We start from the raw sequence: 12,245 nt of genomic DNA, 5'->3' as shown, positions 1-12,245 counted from the left end.
CTCTGTGACAGGTCACTTACCTCTGAAGGAGATATACTGTGTATGTCTATTCTTGTTTGAAGAGAATTTGATAGCAATAATAGTGGGCAAAGGGGTAGTTTGGGGCTTTTTGAAGTCTCTAAGAAGAAGTTACTAACTCTTCGTACATGAGCCGTCATTGTCCTAATTGCTTTATTTTACAGAAAGGGAATATTCAACAAAGTTAGACATCTAAAAGTGCAATTGTAAATGTCATTTATTTAGAGCTTGAAAATCAAACTTTTTAATATATAAATACAGATTTGTACAGAACACACATAAAATAAAAGGACAGTTCATAATTGTTCACCTGAAAGCTTTTGATTAATGGAAGCCTTATTTCCATTGCTTAGAACATCTATTTTAGGTACCACTAAGTCGAACTGAATAGCTTTTCAAGTGCTCTGTAGACTATTTAATTTTCACCATGTATTCTCACATCAGTTAATTATTTGCTAAATGGAAGTATATCTCAAGAGGTTTTCTAAATTATTATTACCCTTCACAATTAATTGGGCTGAACAGATAATAGTCACAACAGACACAAAGCCCTCAAATACAATATACTACACACATCGCAGTGGGCAGAATATATATATATATTATATATATTATATTCAGGGTTCAATATGATGGAGGAGATCAGGTATATGCAGTACACTAACAAGACACTATGGAAAGTTCAAATTTGAATCCGCCGCTGAATTCTGCAGTTCAGTCTCAAAAAGGCAAATCCGTCTTTATTTTTTCCTATCACCTAAAATGCGAGCGATGGGTCAAATACGAAAGCGAAACTTTCAATGTAGTAACATCTCCAGTTGTATGTATATCCCCTCAAACCTCCCTCCAGATAACTTAGGGAAACATGCCTGTACGGAAGAAAGCACACTTGAGGTACGCTGGGAGATATGCTAATGCCTATGCAAAGTATATTTAAATGAGTCCCATGGCACATTTCCAAAAAGGATTTCCATACCCACTATACAGATTTCATAAGTCAAAGGCACCTAGTTACTGGAATGGTGTACTGGAATGGTGTACTGTACCCAACATGGGCTAAACCAGCCGATGGCTAGCAGTGCACAACGGTAACTGTCCTTTCAAGGTTACAATCCACAAAATAGATATCCCTTGGCGATATGCTAGTAGACCGGTACAGTGGGGCACTGCTAGCCATTGGCTGGTTTAGCTCACACTGCTAGAATTGCTGGCTGGAAAATCAGTGGTTGTGGATTCAAATCCTGTTGGGTTTGACACCATTCCAGTGTCACTATGTGCCTTTAGGCTTATCAACTCTATATAGTTGGTATAGAATTTCTTTTAGGAAGTGTAGGATGGGACCATTTAAATATACTTAGCATCGCCATTAGCATATCTCCCAGGGTACCCAGGTGTGCTCCTTTTTCAACACAGGCATCTCTCCTTAATTTGTTTGGAGGGAGGTTAGAGGGAATATATATACATCTCGCTCTCATATTTAATCCGAGTGCCACGGAATTTGGATACAATATGGAATCCAAGATCGGATTCTTAAAAATCCAACTGGATTTGATCAAATATTGGATTAGGATTAATCCATTTGGATTTTGTTTTAAAAAGGATATGCCGTGGATTGGATTCAGACAGGTTTGTCCATCTCACATACTGGGTGCTGTGGGTCAAATAGGCTCTTTTAACACCAGACGGCATCAGAATATCAAGTCTCTTGTGTTAAACAAACCACAGCGCAGTCACAGTTTGTAAAGTGATTTGCCATCAATTTAAATATGCAGTACTGTACAAACCTTTAAATCGGACTTTATCAGAGAGGGAGGGAGAATGAGAGAGGGAGTAATGGAGGAAAGTCCACTATAGGATTATCCCTGTCCTTATACAAAAAAAACCTCTCAATTTCTTAATGTTTTCAACTCAGGGGGAGAACCAATTGGTTGAAATAGTTGAATATATCACGCATATTTAATTACTCTTTGAAAGTATCTTACCCAGAGTGTATGTTTTTTTGTAGGCTAAGTATCTTTCAACATTATTTTGTCTCTTAATGGCCATACAGTATACCATATGGAATACAAGAGAAATAAAATCCGGCATATGATAATACAAACAGAATCATGCAATTTGCTTCACTGAGATGTTTTTGGATTTATTATCTTGTCCTACCTTCGATACAGTAGTAATCTTGTACATATCATAACAATTTTGCAATATGCCAATTTAAGAGTATTTCCACAAACTACAAGGTCTGATTTGAGGAGCCCACTCTTATTTGCACAACTGTGCTAGCAAAAACAAGATAGTGTTAGCAATTTAGAAAGCAAGATTAAGTCATTTTGATTGCATTTCATTATACATCTTCAGTTCTGCACCAGCTTTACAAAAGCGTTTACAAAGCGTTGCATCTTGCCTCCATTATTTAAGAATTAGCCCTATGGTATAGCCACACAATCAATATTTAAAACTGGGGGTTTTGGGGTCAGGAACCCTTAGCTCAGGGGTTCTCAACTCCAGTCCTCAAGACCACCTCCCCAGCAGGTCAGGTTTTAAGGATATCCCTGCTTCAGCACCGGTGGCTCAATCAGAGGCTCAGTCGAAGACTGAACCATTGATTGTACGAATCGGTGTTGAAGCTGGGATATCCTTAAAATCTGACCTGCTGGGGGGGGGTCTTGAGGACGGGAGTTGAGAACCCTGCCTTAGCTGAAATATAATTTACATGTGTTGTTCGTGAGGAGATGAACAATATGTGTGAATGACCTTTGGTTCCACTTTTTATTTGTTCACAGCCAGTCATCCGAGGAGGAAGATGTGGTTCAACCTAAACTGAATTCTGCTGGGTTAAATGGATCTTTTTCATCTACTGCAGAATCTGAAAATAGTTTAGACGGTGGACATAGTAAATACCAGCAGTTGCAAAGAATAATATCAATTGAGGAAGATCATCTACCCCAACTCCTCGACAGCCAACAAGAAAGGCCATTACATAATTGGACGGAGGTGGATGAAAAAGGACAGAACACACCTAAAGTATCTGAAAACAACAGGAAAGAAGAACAGATTCCCAGAGATGAGGTGCCATCCTCCCCCAGGGGACAGCCAGTTGGGAAAGAGACATTACCAAGAGTAAGAGTCAATTGTTGGGTGCACATTTAAAATATTTCACAAGATTAACATTGCTTACAATGCTTTTCTCAAGCCACTTTCATCACTTCAGAGGGGAAAGAAAAGCATGGTGTCAGAGAGAATGGCTACTGTTTGTGCAGAGAATGATCTAGTGCAGGAGCGGCCAACTCCAGTCCTCAAGGGCCACCAACAGGTCAGCGTTTAAGGCTATCCCTGCTTCAGCACAGGTGGCTTAATTAGTGGCTCGGTCAATGCCACTGGCTGGGCCACCTTTGCTAAAGCAGGGATAGCCCTAGAACCTGACCTGTTGGTGACCCTTGAGGACTGGAGTTGGCTACTGCTGACCTAGTGGGATAGAAGGGGAGTCGGAGACAGGCAACAAGTCAGGGCAGATTGAGATTAAGGGCACAGGCAATGGATAATAATGCAGAGAGAGGTAGGGCAACAACAGGGTGCACGGAAAGAAAACAAATTCAGGGTTAGAGCAAAATTTTTGAATAATGGAAAGGGGGTTAAAACAATTATAAAAAGTGAGGGGCAGATACACAGAAAGTTAACACCATATGACTTCTTCCATTGGATCCAGTAATGGCAATCTGATTCTAACTACAGCACGTGGCATAAAACTGCATGCCGGCAGCTATACAAAATATAGCTATTAATGTATACCTTTCTTGGACCCACGTGTGCATCAATTCTAATCTTGTATTTATTTGTTTGAAGGAAGAACGTGTGTACTATCCTCCAGATCGCTTATTTAAAATCGTTGTCATTGGTAATTCCAGCGTAGGGAAGACATCGTTCTTGAGAAGATTTTGTGAAGATAATTTTTCCCCGGAAACCTCGGCAACTGTAGGTAAGCGCTGCCCCTAAACAAGCTCTGGGTTGCTCTTTTCTCTCAGTTCATTTTTAATACACGCTTCCCATCAACATTTCCTGATTGAATATGCTTTAGGTGTTGTCTGTTTTTCCTGTGTCATTTTCAGTTTTATGTAATGATCTTCTTTGTATATATTTACACATTCCGTGTGAACTGTGTTTGCATTCGCTGGTAGCAAAGATAGGCAACCAATTAGTGTATCTGAATTTATTCTGCACATTCCCAAACCCCCTCTGGTTTGCCTCATTGTCACTTAGTAATACAGTTTAACAGCAGGATAGGCTGCTGGGTAATGACATGTAAGTGAGGACACTGAGAATCACACTTTTAATGTTCCTTTTCATTTTGATCATTCAGATTTTCCTGCAACTTTTCACTGCTGCATTATATAGCTTGTAGCAAAAGCCTGTAAAAAGGTAGTACAGAATCAGTTAGATTCAAAGACAACTGTCTTGTACTCATGAGATTCAGATCAATTACAGATTATACAGCTCAACCCCGCTATAACACGGATCCGCTTAAAACGCGGTTTGAGCATGGACCACGAATTAAAAAAAAAATGTAATTTTTTTTATTGCACACACACAGCACACTACACACACTCACAGCACAATGCATACACTCATAGCACACTACATACACTCACAGCACACAGCACACTGCATATACTCACTGCAAACTGCATACACTCACCGCACACACTCACAGCACACTGCATACACTCACAGCACACACAGCACACTCTCGCAGCACACTGCACACACTCATAGCACACTGCACACACTCACGGCACACTGCACACACTCACAGCACACTGCACACACTCACAGCACACTTCACACACTCACAGCACACTGCACACACTCACAGCACACTGCACATACTCACAGCACACTGCACACACTCACAGCACACTGCATACACTCACAGCACACACAGCACACACACCACACCCCCTACCTTTGGTGTCACAGCCCACCTTTGGGGGCATCGTGGGGCTGCTGGGGGGGGAGGGACGGTGCAAGGCTGGGGGATCGGCGCGAGAACTATAACGGAGTTGAGCTGTATTATGTGAAACTGGCAGTGGTTGCACACAAGAATGTAGTAGATTTAAAAAAAGTGATCCATATTCTCCGCTAAGTACAGCAATGCCAAAGAACCCATTAGTGCATCTGCATTTTTTCTACAAGTTCTCCAAACCTGCTTCTCACTCAATTGCCACGTTTAAAGGGTCTATGTATAAAGGCAATTTTGGAGCAAAACGGACATTTATCAAAGCATTTTGTGTTAATTTTGCCCTGTCTGCCCTAGCTTGGTTCTTGGGGAGAGTCAGTAGAAGGAGTTAGGGAGGAGTTACATGGTGCACAAATTATAATGAGATGTATCACATTCTGCATCTCTCTGCCCCAGCTTGTGACCTGGGAGAGTCAGTAGGAGGAGTTGGGGAGGAGTTACACGGTGCACAGTTTATAATGAGATGTACAGGCATACCCCGCATTAACATACGCAATGGGACCGGAGCATGTATGTAAAGCGAAAATGTACTTAAAGTGAAGCACTGCCTTTTTCCGACTTATCGATGCATGTACTGTACTGCAATCGTCATATACGTGCATAACTGATGTAAATAACGCATGTGTAACAGGCTCTATAGTCTCCTCGCTTGCGCACTGCTTCAGTACAGGTAGGGAGCCGGTATTGCTGTTCAGTACGTGCTGACAGGCGCATGCGTGAGCTGCCGTTTGCCTATTGGGCAATATGTCCTTACTCGCGAGTGTACTTAAAGTGAGTGTCCTTAAACCGGGGTATGCCTGTATCACATTCTGCGTCTCTGCCCCAGCTTGTGACCTGGGGAGAGTCAGTAAGAGGAGTTGGGGAGGAGTTAATCGGTGCACAGATTATAATGAGACGTATCACATTCTGCGGCTCTCTGAAACATTCTATTTACCTTTAATTTGCCCCCAAATCTTTTCATATTTGAAGTGGCCATAAGTATAACATACTGCATGAGATGTAAAAAACTGTTTTTTTTAATATGCCGCAGATCTGGTCCAAAGAATGGAGAAGTGCATTTAAACCCACTTCTCTCTACGTTGATATATAAACCCCATAGTGTGTGCAGTCAAGAATTATGGGTAATAACATGCAAATAAGCCCACTTGGTGTGTCACTAGTTAGCTTCCTGTCTATTTAAAACATCTGACTGCTGTAATACACAGTTTGTACAAGAAAGATTGGAATAGTACAAAATCAGAAAAAGTGTTTAAACGTAGGTGTTTTTGTCACATTCAGTACCACCTAATTTGCAGTACATCCAAGGAACAGACACAACATTAACTCATATGCACGTGACTATAAATAAGCTTTTGAGAGAAAAAATGAATTCTTTAAAAATGTGAACATCATAAATATTAACTTTACACATTACAATTTCTAAGTGATTTCCCAGACATAATCTATACATATTTAAAGGTGCAGTTCCTCTTACTAAATAATTTTTTTAACTCATCGCCATTTTTTTATATGGTGGGAACTCGGGGTATCTCCTTGAGCCAAACAGCACAATTTCTAGCTCTGGGGACTCCCACTTCCTGAGATACTTACTCGTGAAGTTACCGGGTTGAAATCCCACAAAATGGCTGCCAAATCTTGAGGCAATAGGAAGCTACAATAGCCTCAGTTGTGGCTTCCAATTGGATGGCTATATAAATCCACTTTAAAAACCAGTAAGTAATACCAGTAACTTCCCCAGTAAGTATCTTGGCAACTGGTGGACTGAAAATAGTGCGGTCCAGACCCCCCTCCCCCCCCCCCACCACCAGTTTCAACCCTGTAAAATGAAAGGGAGGTTAGCTAGGGTGAATTGATCCTTTTAGATAATTTCAAATGCAGGATAGAAACAGGAGTCTGGCAGAATTTGCTCTGATGTTCAAGAGAAAAAGTCATCAATGTTTTGTGTTGATACTAAGCCAAGCAAGTAAACAGAAAACTTTCACTTGAACATACAGCTAAGATTACAGTATCCTAAAACTTGCCATGGAAATTCTGGGGCAATATCCAGGTAATGCTGCCAACATTTCTGTGACATTTCTGCAGACAGACTAATGGCCTATTGGATTAACACAGCGGGGTCCCTGGCACTCCTATTCAAACTGAATGGGACTGCCAGGGCCCCCTGCTGTGTTAATCCGATGGGCCATTAGTCTTTCTGAAGAAATGTCACAGAAATGTTGGTAGCATTACCTGGATATTGTTGGAGATTGCCCCAGATTTTCCAAGGCAAGTTTTAGGATGCTCGTGGTCGCACCTGTAAGTACCAGAAAAATCTATCATGCCTTCCTATCTCCCTAGAAGGTTAGAGATATATATGGAGGACCATACTGTACAGACAACAGTTTTGCCAAAAGTCCTGTATAAATGGGATTGTCCCTTATTTCATTGACTTGTCCCGTTGTCCCAGAAAGGTCTGTCGGAATGCAAAATTGTCCTGTATTTTTGGGCCTTCGTGTGAATGCCTGAACTTAAAATTAATGTAATTAAATTAGTCATAAAACCGTAATAGATTTCTTCTTGACTGTATAATAGTTCCCTTTTCCGATAGATGTCGCCTTACTAAATTATAAAAAAAATAAAGTTAGGACACTGCTTGGTCATCTCCTGATACCATGACACCCACCTCTGTAGGTGTTACGTTTTGTCCCACCGCTGCTTGTTAGCGCAGCGCACATCTTTCCCCTCCTGCTAAGCTCAGAGATGATAGAAACCAAAGAATATAGCGGTACCACGGGAGATACCATTCAGCTCGAAGCATTTGCAAACCATTCATCACTCATTATGACATCACACCTTCATACTGGATTTCAGCGTCACCGTATTATAAAAACGTAAATGTGACAAGCCTAGAAAACACCTGACAATAGTGTACACATATCTCAGACTCAAGCTTCATACTATGTTTATGAGTACTTCAATATTAGGTGATACATTTTTTATTTGGACAAACAATTGATATCGTAAGACAAGCTTTCTAGAGTTCTCCTCTCTTCCTCAGGTCAGTCATTCTGAGTTAAACTCATTGTCACGTACGGCACGCCTGTGAGCACGTGACCTGCATACAGGACAAGGGTTAATGCACAGCTCTTTAGCTGGCCCACTTTTCATCTTTGCAACAGTCCCTATGATGAACAATATCTCCCCTCAATCAGTCCCAACATACCTGTCACGAACAGCATCTTGTGAGCACGTGATTTAGATATGCAACCAGGGTTAATGCACATGGCTACTCTAGCCAACTCACCTTTACACCCCCGCAAGGTACTTGCACTGAGGTAATATTACTCAATTGCAACGGAGTTAAACTCATGGAATCTTGCTGACCCGAGGAAGAGAGAGAACTCTCGAAAGCTTCTCTTATAATATCAATTGTTAGTCCAAATAAGAAAGGTATCACCTAATGCTGAAGTACTCATTTACTCTGCACTATCGCAACTGGACTAACACGGCTATTTCTACATAATACTACAGTATATTTAGAAGGCTACATATTTGTTGTTTTTTTTTTGTCGCAAACTTTATGTGCGTATGCAAATGAAGACTGAAACAAACTAAAACAACTAAAAGTTGGCAGCATATGAAATTACCAAAGCTCTAAATACTATAATTTTACCTTTGATGATCAGTCTTATTGATCACTAAAAGATATTACAACCTGCAACATTCCTCCCTTCTCCAGGACTGATGTGCCTACTAGAACCTTATTGCATATTGAATATTTGTGCTGATTTATTGTACATATTTTTTTTTATAGCTGGCAGTGCACCACATCAACAGAATTCCCATTAAAAAGACATAGTCAAATATTTTACCAATAAATAAACAATTTATTTGTAATATTACAGCGAAGCATTGTTCTTGGTAAATAACAGTTATCTCTTAGCAGCAAAGAAGAAATGTGTTCTGAACGTTTCCACACAAAGACAATATCACAACAGGAAAGTCTTTAATCACTTATACAATTCGCCTTTGAAGATCTGATTTAAGAAAATGTGTTAACATTGTTTTTGCCAACAGTTTGCCTGTGTAAGAAGTGAGATCTTCATTTTTTCTCTCCAAGATATTCTAGCATTTCCTAGTTTTTTTTTTTTTTAAAACCTTGACACCATTTGAAAATCTGTAGCATTTTAATGTGAGAACCATTAAGAACTTCAAAAGAGCTAAATCTCCAGGAAGGAGGCAAACTATACATGGTCAATATAGATTAAATATGCTTAAAGAGTTACGCTGATTTTTTGCACGTTGTTAGGTAAATCCCTCAGGCAACATATTGTCATATTTAAAACTTTACCTTTTTATGCTCCATTATATGTCAGTGTTAGCTGGCTACACATTCTTAAAATGTGATATTTAATAACTCCCTGGAGCTCTATCAACCTCGCAGAAGTAGACTGTGAGGAATGATATTACAGGTCCTAGTGTCAAAAGGTAGTAAGTTAGCAGTCCTGCATACCTGATTCCCATAACTCGGTCCCCTTCTGCTTTGAAATGCCATCACAAACTCATTTAATATCCCGACATTTTTTTTTTCTGCCAAAAAGTCAGTGTTGGAGGTGAAACCTGAATTGATTCCCTTGTACATATATAATAATCATTGCTGGTTTTTTTGTGAAAGGGTCACAAAGAAACATTATCGATAAAATTGTAGTTTTTACCCATGTCTGACTACGTTTTTCTGTGCTGAACTGTGACCATGAACCTTGTTACCTGCTGATCTTCAACGTCGGTATACTATCTGATTCCCATCTGATATGAGCATGATGTTCTATTACAGTATCTTGGCGGCTTCTATGTGAACACTGGGCTTAGAATGGCCTAGGGGAGGAAGATATACTGTATCAGAGCCACATTAGACTTGGCAGAGCTTTGTAATACTAGTACAAGAGTGGCCAACTCCAGTCCTCAAGGGCCACCAACAGGTCGTGTTTTAAGGATATCCCTGCTTAAGCACAGGTGACTCAATCAGTGGCTCAGTGTGCGGAAGCAGGGATATCCTTAAAACCTGACCTGTTGGTGGCCTTTGAGGACTGGAGTTGGCGATCCCTGTACTAGTACTGTACAAAGGGAAGAAATGACACACCCCGTTGCAGAAATGGATACATTCTGTTATATGTACATTATGACTAGAAATTATACTGCACTGTGCGCTCAACCTAAACTACAATGTGATAAATGTAATTAACGTGAAAGCAAAACATATGTGATATAATCTCACTTACAATTATTAATAAAATTAAAATTGTGGGATGGCAGCCTTAGGACAAAATGACACGTCTATCCTACGACTTGTACCAACAATACAAAAATAAAAAATAAAGTCCTGGTGCAAATATCATGGAGAATACCAGTCCTTCCAAAGAAATGGGGAGAGTAGGAGAATGGAGTATAGGACAGTCCTGTTTCCACCGTTCTCTTCTCTATGTGGAGTATTCTCTTATTTCTATTCTTTTGTCTCGATGCTCTGCAAGGAAAAAGCACAAAAACAAAAAACCATTGCGCAGTATCTTCAGGGTAACGAATAAACCTTTCCCCAGCCACTAGCTACTTACAGCAAGACTGTAAGGAATAGGCACTGATTGGTATCTTTATTGCTGATTCCAGGCACCCACAGCATACACTGGATCACTTCGCTCCACGTCTTGTCTTCAAATATCTAGTGTGATACTCAAGAGTGCCCAGAGGATATAATGACAGATATGGTGCAAATACCGCTACAAAGATTTATTTAAAAACATATACACAAGACACCACAAGGTATCACACTCACATTTAAAATGTGATGGTTGAACCATCTATAACGTGCCGTCCACTGCTTGTAAGTATTAAGCTGCATGCACTGGTAGCTGGGGTAGGGATCCCTTCCTCCCTCCTACCCCAGCTACCAGTGCACGCAGCTTAATACTTACAAGCAGCGGACGGCACGTTGTAGATGGTTCAACCATCACATTTTAAATGTGAGTGTGATAGAGAGGGAGTGGCTCAGTGAGTAAAGACACTGACTAGCATTGAGAGTTTGAAGCAGTGGAGCCTGGTTCAATTCCCGGTGTCAACTCCTTGTGACCTTGGGCAAGTCACTTTATCTCCTTGTGCCTCAGGCATCAAAAACATAGATTGTAAGCTCCATGGGGCAGGGACCTGTGCCTGCAAAATGTCTCTTTAAAGCGCTACGTAAAACTAGCAGCGCTATACAAGAACATGCTATTATTATTATTATTATACCTTGTGGTGTCTTGTGTACTGCACCGACACACTTTATTCGAGCAAATACCCGGTATGTACCTGGCAGATACCTGGAATGCGCCACTCCTAACCTCTGACAAGCCCCGTTGCATTTGCCTTCCCAGCCTGGGTTCATGCCTGGCTGATGGGAGGCTGATCTGTTAAATGATAATGATTAGGATTTAATAGGCTGCAATGCTTCGCGTGTCTACCAGATGGCATAAATTCATGAATTGTAATGCAGTTTATATATATATACTGTGCAGTATTGCAGCCAGCGGGAATAAAATGCTTCAATCCCTGCTTGGAAAATAACTCAATGTACTCGGGCAGAAAACATTCACAAACCTCAATACACCCGGGTATACCCGAATTCGTGGGACTAGCCAAGCTCGAATAAAGTGTGTCGCCAGTGTATATGTACATTATGTAACACCTTGTCCACCTATATGTACATAAATATAACGACCTTGATACAGTACATTGACATTAACAGAGCCAAATTAATTTGGAGACCAAATTAGAGAACACTGCTTCTTCCTAGGACCAACCAAAATCATATAGATTTACATACTGCATCATTAATGACACGTTCAGTTAGTGTGGAAAGATGGAAGGCAGGAATTTGGTAGGTGATTGACACTTAATTTAGTTCCTGCCTGTTACAAGATATCACTATTTAATGAGGAGCGCCTTCCACCAGTCCTTCCCTTCTCTTGACTGGTCCTCTGAACGAGTAATCCACATCCAGTTTCCTTAAATAATAAAGATGCTTATTACATTAATTTATCTACAAAATGGTTTTATTTTGTGTTAAGTTAAGGGGGGAGGGGCAGGGTCTGTCCCTTTATTGATTGCATGGAATATGATGCTTGATCCCAATCAGCCTTAATTATTCATGCATAGTGTGATACCCCAAACCATCTAACAGTAATAGGTTATTTAGACTTGATGAAGT

General features: G+C 40.5%; 1 protein-coding gene across 2 annotated transcripts in view; it reads left to right on the top strand.

Annotated features, from left to right (window-relative positions):
• CRACR2A (calcium release activated channel regulator 2A) overlaps positions 1 to 12,245 on the top strand; it is a 132,237-nt gene that overhangs the window by 103,141 nt on the left and 16,851 nt on the right. For both annotated transcript variants that reach the window (XM_075602269.1, XM_075602267.1), the window contains exons 12-13: positions 2,799 to 3,135; positions 3,859 to 3,991. In XM_075602269.1, the coding sequence (XP_075458384.1) occupies positions 2,799 to 3,135; positions 3,859 to 3,991 (470 nt within the window). The remainder of the gene's footprint in view (positions 1 to 2,798; positions 3,136 to 3,858; positions 3,992 to 12,245) is intronic.

This window comes from Ascaphus truei, chromosome 5 (genome assembly GCF_040206685.1).
Source record: "Ascaphus truei isolate aAscTru1 chromosome 5, aAscTru1.hap1, whole genome shotgun sequence".
NCBI lineage: Eukaryota > Metazoa > Chordata > Amphibia > Anura > Ascaphidae > Ascaphus > Ascaphus truei.
The sequence above is the reverse complement of the archived record's forward strand: the minus strand, read 5'-3'. Positions and strand labels throughout refer to the sequence as shown.